Here is a 15,288-nt window from a genome sequence, read left to right on the forward strand (position 1 = left end):
TGGATAATTCATTTTGGAATGTGTAGTTTGCTGTGTTGTGAGAATTAAAAATGCAAGTCACAAATCTTACTGTGATGTTCACAAAACTTCTTTAATGGTTCTCTAGCTACCTTTGGGCAGCTTTTTAAACCGTTTCAACCAAAACTAAGTTGATTGCAATCGAACTTTGAGAGACTATACAAACAACCTTAAAACACCTTCTCTCAGTCTTACCAGACTTTTAAATGTATGCCATGGCAAGAAGATAATGTGTCCTGCACTGCAATATGCCACATAAAATCAACACAGCTGAAAATAAAGAAACTGACTTTTGTTTACTGTTTGTACATAGTGTGTCAATTACAAAAACATCACATAAATAACAGAGGTCACGCCGTGTCCTCTCAAACTTATTGGTTTAGGTGAAAAGAGGTATTCTTAAGATCATTCCATAGAAAGCTGGAATATGATGGCAAAGAACAATTACCTTTATGATTATTGCTCCAGTTCTAAAAATGTGTTTTGTTTCAAAGAGGTTTGTGATCCCATTGGCCAATAGCCTATCGGTTGACATTATTTTTTCCTGTTTGTAATGATTGTCTACTCAGTTCTTTACAAGAATGGCTGCAACTTGTACAGCCAAGACACTGAAACACATTGATAGACACTGAAAAATATACATTATGATGCTGTCAAAATTACAATAATAATTACACAGGAAATAAAATTACAAAGGTTTTTTTCCTTTTCTTTTTTTTCTATTTTCATTTAGCTTGTCCCACCCTCTCTCATCAGCTGTCTGGGTTTCATTTTGGGTCCTTGTTGCCCTGCAAGTTCCTTTTGTGGTAAGTCTCTGACATCACTGCATATGACGTCACTAGGTTCAGAGTCCTAAAAGAACCATCGAAATGCTTCTCCGTTGTTGACCGGTGTTCTCTAGAGAAAACACAAAAGGAAAGTATAGAGAATCAGCATTATTAGAACAGATAATTTTTGTAACACTTTATAATAAGGTCCCACATTAGTTAATGTATTAAAAGTTGGTATATTTCACTCTATTGATACATTTATCCAAATGTTTACCAGAAAGTCAAACAAGTCTCTTTGCTTAGCTTATTTAATTAAATCTGCAATTGATGTAAAAGAAGACAATAAATCCTACATTTTGTAAGGTTTTTGATGTCTCCTGCTTGAGTATCTATATGAACAAATCAATTTCTTTCTCAAAACAGGACATACAACAAATACATTGCAAAATCATGTTTAGATTCCCTCCACAACTGCACAATTAACCACACTTCCCAATTATACTTGGTATGGGAGACCATGGGTAGATAGAGTAAAGGGTAAAGATGAGCCTTTAATTTTGTTGTTTGTAGGTGAACTATACAGAAAATAAAGCATGTGACAGTATCTTCAGGAATAAACGTTAAAATGTAAATACAGTGTAGTAATTAATGACACACATGTTTAAAATGTTTCCATGTCCAGACATTGGTTGATGTGTCTAACAACCTAAATAAATAAGAAAGTATAATGTGTTGTGTGACGCATTTTTATGTTTGTGTGTGTGTGAAAAAAAAGTAAAAAAAAACAAAAAAAAAACAGGTTGAGCCAGTGGTGTAGGATAAATGGGCATATATGCCTAAAGCTCAAAGCAATGGAGCATTCAACAGATTTTAATGCACAAAAGAATGTAGCATAAAATCAAAACTTTTCAAACAGCTGTCACATGGTGTCTTGGTGTTGGTTCATGTTCATTGTTCTTGGTTCTGTTTTCAGTTTATTATGTTCATGGTTATGTTTGAGTTTGTCATGTTCACAGTCTTGTCGTGCACTTCCTGGTCTTGTCATGTGACTCCCATGCCCTCATGTGATCTTGTGTCTTGTCCTGTCATTGGTTCATTGTCTCATCACTGTTCACAGGTGTCACTTGTCTTGTCATTAGTGTGTGTGTATTTAAGCCCTCATGTTTGCCATGTGTCTTTGTCAAGTATTGAATGTTGTAACCTGTTGTTGGTGAGTTTCGTTATTGTCAAGTCAAGTCAAGTCAAGTCAAGTCAAGTCAAGTCAAGTCAAGTCAAGTCAAGTCAAGTCAAGTCAAGTCAAGTCAAGTCAAGTCAAGTCAAGTCAAGTCAAGTCAAGTCAAGTCAAGTCAAGTCAAGTCAAGTCAAGTCTTTGTTTTATGTTTGGATCTAGTCAAGTCAAGTCTTTGTTTTATGTTGAGATTTATGTTTTATTGTAAATAAACTGCACTTGGGTCCTTCAACTTGCCTCCAGTGGATCTTCGTTACAACAGCATATCTATTCATCTATGTAAGTTATTTAAAAGGGTGTTCTAGGCCAAAGATGATATAGGCTTTATTGGTGGTAGTTTTTTATAATGGTTCACAATAAATGCACATCATAAGATCATTCAGTGCAAGGACATTTATCCAGCAAGCAAGTGGTGAGACAGGACCAAATGTAATGACAAAAGGTGAGAGTAGTTTCATTCAACATTCACCTCATCACAACACATCGCTTGCTTTCACAGTGCACGAGCATGTCATTCTTCCCATTCAGATGTACATGGACTTCAACATTTAACATACTAACCACTATAAAGGGTTACTATAAACTAAAAAACACAGCAATCATATAAATAAAATCAGTAAACATTAAAATAATAAAGTAATCTACACATTTCATTCAAACCTGGGTGCATTGCTGAAATCAAGAACCGCATCTATCACTGAAGACATTCCAGAATGATTGCATGGACTCCACACTTTCCTCAAAACTGCTTACGTTTGCACTCAACATTCACGTTCACACTTGACATTCCTGTTCGTACTCAATGCAAAAAAAAATCACTTACTCTATGGTTATTTGAGTCTTTGTGCTTAATAAAAAATGACATTTGAACTTGTGACCTCTTACTCTTAAAGCAATAAAGATACAGCTAGACCAACACTTATTCTGAAGGAGCCAAGCTCCCTTAACGTCAAAGGTCCATTCAGAAAATAAGAAGAACTATTTTTCACGCAGAGCATCAAGTATTTTCATGAAAGTTCAGAATCATATGGGATAAAACAAAAAAATCATCCAGAATTCTAGTCTAAGGGTGCAGGAGGATGATATCTTCAGTAAACAAAAACTTGAATGACTAAATGTAAAGAGCAGGAGAGGAACAGAAAGAGACAGGGACAAAGGAATCTATTTGCATAGAGTAACTCTATTCTCACATATATTTGTAACTTCCAACCACAGAAAATGAATCCAAGTGATGCGATATATTTCTAGAAATGCAAAAAAAAATATATATATATATATTCTTTTGAATAAAAAACTTAAGAAAAAGAGATGTGGCTTGGAGGGAAAGAGTTTCTCCAAATCTATATATTCCCCCATTGATCAGTCCCTGGTGGAAATGTGGCTCGCTATAGACAGTAATGACCCTGATGTGCGTGGCCGGCATGTCTGCGTTTTGTTAAGTCTCGCACTATTGATCTGGTTGAGGCTTCCTGAGTGCTGCTCAAATTCACTTCCAGCCGTCTCTCCTCGCCTCACTGCTGTGACCAGGCACAAAGAGAGCTCAATTAGCACAGCTCGACGACGGCTCTCTCCCGCCTGCGCACTCCATCAAAATCACTCCATCAAACCACCCAGAGAGAGAGGAGGGTGGGGGGCAGGAGGTAGTGGGGGGTAGTGATACAATAGGGACATGCAAGTAACTTTGAGGTTTTATTTCCAATCAAAAGATGTCAGGACAAATACATGGGCATACATGTATATAATCCTGCATTTAAAGCTTAGCCTTTGTTAGGAATAAAGGGAAAATAATTTTATATTTGTTCTAAAGGTGCCCAATACATGCAGATACAGTTAATATTAGTATTTTGTAAAATTGGTCTGATTGGTTCAGAATCAGATAATATTAGAGCTTATCTTTTTTTCATCAAAAGTCTGATTCTCCACTGGAACTTCAGTTTGAATTTTTATTTGGCGATCTTTATTTACAACAAAATAGACCACAACTGCAAAATTTCACACGTGTTCAAAATTCAAAATGTGCTGGCTCAAGAAACATTATGACAAAGATTTTACCTATATGAACAAAAAAAAGTCTGTTTTTGTTCCTGTAAATGTTACATAGTAGTACCTACATATAAACAATGAGGCTGTCAAATCAAACCAGGCTGTCATATCAATTATTATTTATAACATATTATAAAATAATTATCAATTATTTGCATCTGACAAAGTGTCCAAATCAGTGCACCTCTAGTCTTACCTAAAGCCTTCAAATAATCAGCACATGTATTTATGTGATTGAGATGTACTGAATAAAGAATACAGTCTTATGTCCTGCTCGCGAAGAAAGACACATCAAAGTCAAAATCAGGCAGGCTGAATAAAAGAGAGTTCTGGATGCGGTAGGGGTCCTAACAGCCATTGACACTGATTGGGGATGGCAGGTGCAGTTAATGACAGGGGCCGTGCATGTCCTGCTCTGATTGAGGTGAGAGAGAGTAGAAGGAAAAAGAGGAGAGATGAGTGCTGACTCATAATCAAACCCTAATCAAATGGCAAAAAACACATATATATGCACTCAAACACATGCACATACTGTTTCACGCAAAAATACGCACACAGATTCTTTCTCTGTCTCACGCACACACATGCATCCTATCCAATACCATCCCTTCTCCCCCACCCCCAGCAGCCCTAATATGGTGATTTGTGGAGGCCACAGATAAACCACTCAAGACCATGAGGATGATAATGGCAGATGCTGCGGAGACTCAAATTCGATCAGCACTGGGCTGTCAGCGTGGATGAGTTTAAGAGTGAACACGCTCGCTGACGTATATGTTAAAGACACATCAGCTGAAGTAAGACAAAACAGCCCTGGATTAAAGGGGCGGTTTGCCTAAAAATGAACATTCTGTCATCATTTACTCACCCTAACCTTTCAAACATGTATGACGGGAAAACAAAAGAAGATATTTAGAAAAATGTCTGTTTTTGTTTTTTTATTTCTAAAATAAATGTCAGTGGGGTCCATTGTTGATGTATGGACTACATTCTCTTTCTTCTTTGTGAATTTTCTAAAAAATATGTCGAGATGTCCTCTACATTCTATTGGTTAAAAAGGAGGGTAAAGTTTAAAAAACAGAAGGCTGATGGGGAAAAAGAAAAAGGGGGGTTGGGTTCAGTGACAGTGGCTGAGACCCTTGTCTCTTCAGGAGATGAATACCAGTCCAGGCAGTGTGCTGATGTGCTCCAGAACGCTCATTATAACGCACAGCCCATACGTTGCCCTGACATATCCATTATTTATTAACGTATGGACTAGGGAACCAGGCCACCATTCATGACTGCAATCCTTTGGAGGCAATTCTGACAGGTTCTTTCAGAAATAAATAAATAATCCTTCACTTCTCTCTTCCTTCATGGCTTATGCGCCCAACACAAAAATAGCTCATATGCTCAGACTGTTTCTGCCACTGAACCTGTAAACATATTTCACATGCATTCACTGCTCAACATAAAAAAACCTAGAATTGTGACAGACCGTTATATTGTACAGGCAATTAATTCAACTGATATTTTGATGAAATATCAAGCACAATACATTTTGTTTATTTCAGCAAATTTGTGCACATGCAATTACACAATGCAATGTACAGTATGAACAAAACCCTGTATAATGGTACAAGTATTTTTTTTTTTAATTATGGTAACAGTATTTATGATGCTACAGTTATATTTGATGTAATATAACTCCTGTTGTAATATAACTCCCCTTACAGTGAAATCGCCATTTTGCGAGGTTATGTTTCTACAGTAACCCTAAACGGACAAAATTCTCTACAGAGTGCTAGTCACTCTCTGCTCTCTCCAACGACGACATTTTTTGTCCTGTGTCGGCCCCCGTACTACGAAAAGGGAGGGGTAATTGTTAGGTCATTGTAATTCGCAACCTCACCACTACATGCCGCTAAAATTCACACACTGCACCTTTAAAAGCATAAAAAAATGCGCCAATTAAAAATATATTCAAAACATTGAGTTACTAAAACGTTTAATAATCATGCTTTTTGATGCTTCATTAAAAAGATACATTAAAATGTAATATCTCACAAAGTATTAATTTGAATATTTTGTCTTTTATTTGGAATTTGATGGATGTAATCCAAAAGAATAGATCACTGATAATAACCAATCAAATAAGCCTTCAGAAATTAGACTTAAAAAATTAAAACTAATATCATAAATGGGTGTTTTCAACTGTAGTAATAATAATAATAATAATAATATATTATATTTGTAGAGCGCCTTTCTCAAACTCAAAGCGCTATAACATATACAGAACAAAATATGAATCAAACAAGAAAAAAATACATAGTAAAAAGAAGAAAAAAAAACACACAGTAGCAATTATCATTATAAATTAAAAGCTTGACTAAAAAGATTTTAATGGAATGAGCTGCATTTGAAGCCATTGTCAAATAGTCATACACACAACATACACACATAATTTGAATACTATATTAGTGCAGTTGCAAAGTTGCTTAACAACCGTAATCATCTACACGCTGCTTTGCATAAAATTATTTAACATCAGGTTACTTGTGTTGAATTGTTTGGGACATGTCCCGCTCTGTATTTTCATACTACTCCCAATATAAATAACGTAAAGCAGTCTAGCTCACTGATATGCACATCTGCATTACTATACTGTATCTATCATGGGATAATAAGTAGCAAAATCTCCTGTATGATCATTTATGCAGTATACTGTATATATATCATACTGCCCAGCCTATCATTAAACTGTATTATATCAGTATGTATTTATAATGTATTTTATTTTTTAAACTGTATTTTATCAGTATTAAGCTGTCCATCAGCCACCCTTCTCTAAATATCACTACTTAATCACACTCTAAGGTCACATTGTTATATTACTTTTGGTCTTTATCTTAAAAACAGCAGAAATTATTCATCAATCTCTTTGTAATAACAAAATTAGTTTAGGTTTGTGAGGGCAAGCCAAAAATTCAGGGCTGTGAATATATATAAAATAAAGTTTCTCTGGTGCAGTCAGCCCAAACTGATGCGTTATATATTGCCTGTCACTCTATTCTACAGGAATATTGGGGCGTTGCTGAGCTCAAACCTGGAAGGTACAGCAATCCATCACCAACATTCACAGGAGGAGATCTCATCTTAGTCTTGGTAGCCAATATCCCAGCCGCTTGAGCGGCATATAATAGGGACCCAGTTCAAGGGTGTTACAAACACACCGCTCATCTATACCTTCCACATTCTAAAGTTGATCGCATTAGCCTTACATTGCAACACCTTGATGCTATCTATCTATCTATCTATCTATCTATCTATCTATCTATCTATCTATCTATCTATCTATCTATCTATCTATCTATCTATCTATCTATCTATCTATCTATCTATCTATCTATCTATCTATCTATCTATCTATCAATCTATCTATCTTCTGTTTACAGAGCCTAAGCTTGTCACAGAGACAGCACAGTGTCAGATATATCTGTCAAGTAGTAGGAATATTCTGAATTTCAAATAGAAATTCCCTATAGCACCTTTAACTAAACCTTGAAACAATGTCTATTTTACTTATTATAATAATGTTTGGTAGCTGAGTTTACCACAGTTATCAGACCAAAGCACAGAGCAATGAAAGAAAAGTGGAATTACTTATTTACTGTAAGAAAACACCAATTCAGACAAGGACCGATAAATAAATCTTAAGAAGAAATGTGTGAAGAGAGCAGGAGATTCAATATCCATGCCGTCTTCTACATATTTGACCTTGTAAGAAAAATAAAAACCTAGAAAGCCATAAAGTATATCTGGAGGTCATGGACTATACGTCTACGTTTCCCTCACATAATACTCTACAAAGAGACAGCCAGGAGAGCTGTTACAATCAAGCTGGAGACTTCATTAAATGAGTGCACCAGTTTAGTTTTACACAAATTGGGTACCATAGGCAAAGGGTGAACCAATTCCAGGGTAAGGCTAATGGCTCTTCCTCCTTAAAATACATTTAAATAGAATATTAAATAGAAATAGTTTCAAGTTATGTGTTATCTAGAAACAACCTACACATCCCAGCATAAACGCTTCCGATAAATTATTTGTTATTAAAGTGTCTACATTCGCCAAACCACTATAATGTGAAAAGAAAAGCACTTATAACGAGTTCAACGCTGCAAAACACATTGTAAATAGAAAATTGTTTCGCCAATAGTCAAGTCACCTTTATTTATATAGTGCTTTATACAATACAGATTGTTTCGAAGCAGTTTTACAGTGATAACAGGAAAATTATTCAATGATGCAAACGAAGTTCATTTCGGCTTTACAGCAGCTCTAAAAAAATTGTGTCATTGTACTAACTTTCAGCTGAAAGTTAGTTCTGTGTTGATTCAGTTCTGTTGTAAAGATCATCAATTATTAAAAAAGTTCATTTAATCTATAATGCAGTTCTACAGAAAAAGTTGTGATGTCATCGTCCAGCTCAGTTCAGTCCTCATTCAATAGTGTCAGTGCAGTCAAATCAGTAATATTCTTGAATATTAACTCTTTCATTGACGAAAATTTTCGGCTTTCCGTGTTTTCAATCTTATTCGGTAGGGGACGTTATTACGCATTTTCTGAAAGAGTACTAAATCTCCTGATCAAAACACAGACGAATAAGAAGCATAAACAAGCGATCCACATTACAATCATCCACATTAAGCATTATATAAATCAAAACTGCCTAATGTTACTGAGTGAAATGTCGACCCAGGAAGTGGTTAGGACTGTGCAAGCTTTGGGGGCTGGCAACTTTTTTTCAAAAACGTTAAATATTTAAATATTTAAGTTAAATATCCCCAACTAAGAAAGCCAGAGGTAACAGTGGCAAGGAACCCAAACTCCCATCAGATGACAAAATGGAGAAAAAAACCTTAGGAGAAGCCAGGGGCCAGTTCTCCTCTGGCCAACAATATGCTATTATTATAGAAAAAACGGATCCTAGACCAGCAGTTATAGGCAGGTCTTCCCTCTAAAAGCAATTAGAAGCAGCAGCAGTCAGTGGTAAATTAGGTGAGAAAATCCCACGCTAGTCCGCAGCCAGGGAAAGGCTAAGCCTTGCCCAGCATTACACACGATCTGCCAATGCTGGGTACATAGATGACCTATGTAATTAGCACAAAGAGAATTAATAATAACAAAAACTATTTGGTTTTAGTTTTAATGTATTTATTTGTTGATTTCCACTGAATGTACACAGCACCTGTCTAAAGGGATATATTCTAATTGTTTCTTACTATGAACTAGGGATATTATTATTTACTATTTATTAGGAATTGGGGTTGACATCACTGTTAGCTGTTGATCTACATCAAGAAAATTAAGAGGGGTGGAAAAGGGAAAAAAATTGTTTTAAGAAGGAGGAGGAGTGACACAAATAGAGAAGGTGAGAGGATGGTGAAAGAGTGAGAGGAAGACAGAGACAGCAGGGTGCTTTCTAAAGGGCTCTCAGGAGACATTTTGTGGAAAGCTTCCCTACCTGTGGCGGCCCGCAGGCCTTTAAAGAATGGCAGCGGGACGTCAGTCACTGGAGTCGGCACAGGGGAGTGAGTGAGTGCAGCATAGCGATGAGCCATGTGGGTGTATCGGTGCGAGGGCTAAGCGATCTGAACAGATTGCCTGTTCTCTGAAATGTTAAATCAAAATGCAAAACAGGAGTTGACTGGCCTTCCTCTCTAAACAGATTCACCAGCATGTGTGTGGACAGCATCTTGTGGACCACTAATATTTAAGGTAATTAAGCTGAAGCACAACTGCATGTGAAGCACTCGGTCTGTCTGTTTGCAATGTCAGTTATTTTAGTCACCTTCAGGAAAGAAGAAAAAGTCTGTACTATTTTCTATGTATAAAAATGCTCTCAAATTCAAGTCAATTCTGTATTTAAGGTATTCTCTTGCTTACTCATTAATCATAATACAGATTGTAAGATATATTCTGAAAAAAATTAATTTGGCTGGTAGAGATAATCCAATTTAGCCGAAATATCTATATATTTTGAAATGCACACTGTCTGTAACGCTAGATGTACACTGTGATTTTCTTCTGTTTACGATTGGTGGTTTTCAGACTTTGCAAACTGACCTCAGCGAGATCTGAACATACACATGTGAAAAAAAGTTTATAAAAAAGTTATATAGTACATGTTGGGAACAACATGAGGGTATGAAAATGTATCAAGAATTTCCATATTTGAGCCTTTTGTACTGCACTTGTTAAATTACGGCATTGAATACACCTCCACCAAACATACTCATCTAGAGGGAGGAGTCATTTCTCCTAACAGAGTTATTCAAGCTCAGACAAACTACTGTACATATTGGCCATTTTTGGACATCCCTCTTCCAGACATACCAAAGATGTTTAGATCAAAGTTGTCAATAATGGTGTCCACTTTATGCAACCTTTATGCACTTTTTGAGCAACCTGTTTATTGTAAAAGAAAAGAATTCCCTTTACCACAGGGGAGTACAGAAAGAGAGTGACATATAGTGAAAGACATTAGTAACAACATTAGAAACCTTATGTCCTGGCCCCTTATCTAAGAAATTTTTTTGAAAATATACATTGAGAAGCCATGAAAATACATATTACAGTGTACCTATAGATCTTCAAATAGTTCGTACACACACAAACACACGTAAAAAATACAAATTAGTTTTAAAATTAGTATTTAAATACAAAAAGTATTTAAAAATGGCAAAAAGTAGTCGTTAACTTCATCAAAAGAGCTTGTTAACTCGGCTAACCACTGAAGTTACTATCAAAGATACTCTTGAAGAAGAAAGCTTATTAATAGGTCTTTCCAGTATGTTGGACTTTGTTCTGATCAAGATGTGGCGAACATGTTCTCTTTTGTCAGGTAAGGTCATTGTGATCCGTCCGATAGGCCAAGAGTTCCTGGGTGATGTATCGTCCAGAATAAGATTCTTGCATTAATGGCAGGTACTCTCTTGTCCATCTCTTTCAAAGGAGATATACTGGACTTGCCTCCATCTCCGTCTTGAATACGAGTCATTTTTATTAACTAAAATTCTGGTGGCAGAATTGGTTTTCTTTTCAGCAGAGGACAATCATTCACTATAGCCTCTACCTGTCAGAGCGCTGTCTGTAGTCCCTCTTCATCTAAGGCATGTTGCTTTAGGACGGAATACAGAGACTTCTTAATTGTGCAGACGAGCCTTTCCCATACTTCCCATGATAAGCCCCTGAGGGAGGATTAAAACCTCATTTGATTTCCTCGTTCAACATTGCATGTTTGATCTTGCTGTGATTCAGATGAGCGAGACAATCTAAGTCCTCGCTCAGCTCCTACCTAGTTACTTCCGTTGTCTGATTTCATTTTTTGAACTTGATCTCTTCTACATGTGACCCTTCTCAAGGCCAAAATACAGGAATCTGTATCCAATGAATGGCCATTTCAAGATGGATTGCTCTGCTCGCCAAGCATGTAAACAAAATGCTGCATCTCTTTAACAAGCTTTGTCCACTTTTTTAACCTCAAGAGGTAGACAACTAAAAGTTCCTGTTGTGTTGGATTCTCTTTGCGGGAAGAATCAATGGGGCAAGGAACCCAATCAGATCATAGATAGAGTTCACAGAGGAAAGAATGGTCCTCTTGGTGGACTGTTGCTCCTTTAAGTTAATCTTAAAGAAAAAATTAGTCTGTTTCAGTGCTCCACTGAATTCCGGGGAGCTCTTTCCACAGGGACTTTATCTCTGTCAAGATCCAACTTAACTTCTTTGGCCTTCTCATCTACTGGTATTGGAGCTACAACAGAAAGACTATTACTAGTCCACTTTGTCAGTCTGAATCCGCTGGTGGCACAGACAGCTCTTAAGTCGTCAACATAGAAGTTCTTTCAAATGGTACTAAGAACCTCTTTACCAACGCAGCCCTCATTATCCTCTGCTATTTTCTTGAGACCATGGTTTGCACAACTATGTGAAGAGACAGCACAGATGATGTGGACCAACATCCGATTCTCTGCCAGTGGTTAACTAATGTCACACCATTTGGCCACCACAAGAACCACAGAAAGTCAACATCCTCAGGTGTGACTTTAATCTGATGAAACATTCCTTTGTTATCTATCATGACTGCTACAGGTTCTTGACAGAATCAAAGGGTAACTCCAAGGAAGCTGTTTGAAATGTCAGGTCTCTGAAGAAGCTCTTGATTTAGGGATGTGCCTTGCAATTAGGACCCACAATCAAACACGACCCTAATTGTCTTTTTCCTCTTGTGGTACACGTCTTGATGTACCACAGTCTTCCAAATTTTCCTGACAGCTGATCTTTTCTTCATGAGGTCACTCATGAATTCCTTCTAGTCAGCAAAAAACACATCATCCATTTGAAATCTCTTCATCTCTTCATCGGGGTAATTGCTCACTGTTCAGCTATCCTTCTATTATAGGCAGGTGGAGCTCCTCTTGATGAAATGGAAGTCGAAGTTTATAGTGACCATCTTCTTTGATGACAAAGTCTGTAGCAATTTTGAGGCACATCCTGTTCTCAACTGAATACTCATGCTTCTTGTCACATTTAGCTGGCTCAAGAGAAGCTCTTCCAGATTGGAAATTGAGATCCTATTACAGACCACCTTTAGTCGTCCATTTCTACTTATAGATGGGCTTCTGCCCAATGGGCCACTAATGAGCCATCCTAACTTAAGGACTGCATACAGTCATTTCCCTTGACTATTAATGATCCTCAATGGTTCTATAAGCTTCGGAGCCTTAACTCTACTGACTTCCGCTTCAATCCTTTTCAAACTGACCTCTCTGAGATATGGTCAGCACTGTTCTCTTTACCAACTGGTACAGAAGCTTGAATGAAAACCTCCAGCAGGGGCAAAAAGTTGTTAATGTTGAGGGTGCTTACTTCTAACCCATCTAATCTGTATGTACATGTTGGTCTCTCTTGTCCCATGGTCCTGAGTAGAACTTCTGTTCTCCTCTCTCTCACATGCAGTTTTTCCATTAGGTTTTCTGAGAAGGTAGTTGAACTTCCGGGATAGAGAAAAGCATAGATTTGTATTGTTACTTCCATTGCAAGCCTTGGTCTTCACTGGCAAAATGGCAAGTTTATAGAATAAGGAACTGACCTGCCTGTTCTGCTGATACCATGGCAATTGTAATAAAGTTACTGACACCTTTATCCTTCTGGGAAGTGTGTTGCTCTTTAGGGGGCATTCAACATGGAGAATTGTTGGGTGCCTTTTTTAACAAGTCTTACAGTCTGGACACTTTCTACACACTTTGACCATGAGCCCCTTTAGAAGACATACAAAGCATAGTCCTTTTCCCTTTAGAAAATTAACCTTCTCTCCATGAGGTTTTAAAGCTATCTGACAACATGATTCCAATGCATGATTACCAGAGCAGAACAAACAGGGAGCCTGCAATGCAACACCTGTAGTATCTGCACTCTTTACTACTTTCATACTGGATATCAGTGGTGATATGGAAGCAGCAAAGATGTTTTTCTTACTCCCAGACTTCAAAAGATGAAACTCTGACTTGGCCTTAATGCCCTTTGTTTCAGAAGTAGGATCTAGAATGTTGCAGAAGTAGGATCTAGAATATTGCAGAAGAGAGGATCGTGGAGTATCTTTGCCTGCTTTTCAATGAAAGCAAACACATCTTGGAATTTACCTCTACTGTGTGTTATTTCAAGAAGGTCACATGCTGTGCTTCTCCACGTAATATATATGGAAGCTTGGATATAGTCTGCTTAAGGTTGGAAGGCAAATCATGATCAAACATCGGCAGCATTGCAACAGCCTCTAAAATAAAGTGCATAAATATTAAGTGCCTTTCCATCATCAGCCTTAGTATTACTAAAACTCAGGGCTTTCTCCAAATAAGGACTGGTGATCTTCACTTCATTTCAGGAGTTTCTTAGCTTCTAGCATCCATATGCAAGCAGCTTCGGACAAGCTCCTTTGACTGGCCAGAAGTGAATAGTTCCAGATAGTAAAGTCTATCCCTACTATTGTCGTTTTATCTTCTATGCCATGTTCAAAGGATTGCATGAAAGGACGGAAATTGATCTCCATCAAAAACTGGAATCTCTCTGGAGGGGAGTAAAGTGTGTTCCCTTTTGTTCAGTCACTACGACGTACGTTAGTGACTAACGAATGGGGGTTTCACCTCTAGCCAGGCTCCCAGAAACTGAGCAAGCGGGACCAACGGCACCACAGACGTACCCGGGGTGAGGCAGCGAGGTGGAATGTTCAGACCTGACTCGGACGGCCCGTAGGCGACCCGGAGAAGGGTCTGAACATTCCGAGGTGGGGCAGTGTGTGGGAGAGAAGGCCCGGGGGCGTCCTCTTGCCTCACACTGCCCCCTGGCGAGAAGAGGGGAAGACTGGAGTGGCAAGGCCCGGGGGCGTCGCGCACAACGATCTTGGCCCTCTTGGGGCCCAGGGACATAGGAAACTGCTCTTTTATTGACAATGTGGGTACCACTGAGCTCCGAGGAGCTAGTGGCAGAGATGTAATGTTGTTGGCCCCCCGGTCCTCCTGGGGGGGGGGGGGTGGAGTGCGGACACCATCTCCCTCCGAGCAGATCCATCCGTCCCTGGGCTGCCCGTCTCAGGGCCGCTTACCCTTACGTTTACCGGCAGACTTAGCGGGGCCCTGAGCGGGTTGGGCGGCCCCCTTGCGTCCGGCGCCCTGCTTCCCGGGTGGAGGCTGCTGCTTGGGTTTAGCAGGGGCGGAGGCGGACGAAGGAGGACACCCTCGGCGACGAGCAGGAGGAGGCGCTGTACCTGGCGGAGGGGTGAAGGCAGCAGCGGTCCGCCGGGGCAGGATATTCTTGATCGCCTCCGTCTGCTTCAGGGCCACCGAGAACTGTTGGGCGGAGCTCTCGATGGCGTCGCCGAAGAGGCCGGCCTGACTGACAGGGCCGTCGAAGAACCGCACTTTGTCGGTTTCGCGCATATCAGCCAGGTTCAGCCACAGGTGGTGTTCCTGTACCACCATAGTGGACATCGCCCGACCCAGGGAGCGGGCAGCGACTTTCGTCGCCCGGAGGGCGAGGTCCGTCGCTGTCCGCAGTTCCTGCATGATCCCTGGGTCGGCACTACCCTCGTGCATCTCCTTGAGCGCTTTGGCCTGGTAGACCTGCAGGAGCGCCATGGCATGCAGCGATGATGCGGCTTCCCCGCAGGCAGCGTAAGACTTGCCCAGTAAC

The 15,288-nt window shown here is 39.1% G+C and overlaps 1 protein-coding gene across 1 annotated transcript in view; it reads right to left on the reverse strand.

The window, feature by feature from the left end:
• Positions 1–870: 870 nt before the first annotated feature.
• cxxc4 (CXXC finger 4) overlaps positions 871–15,288 on the reverse strand; it is a gene marked incomplete at both ends in the record, with an annotated part of 37,469 nt that continues 23,051 nt past the window's right edge. The window contains one exon of the mRNA XM_079812152.1: positions 871–915. Coding sequence (XP_079668278.1) covers positions 871–915 — 45 coding nt within the window. The remainder of the gene's footprint in view (positions 916–15,288) is intronic.

Source organism: Gobio gobio (assembly GCF_949357685.1).
Source record: "Gobio gobio genome assembly, chromosome: 3".
Taxonomy (NCBI): domain Eukaryota; kingdom Metazoa; phylum Chordata; class Actinopteri; order Cypriniformes; family Gobionidae; genus Gobio; species Gobio gobio.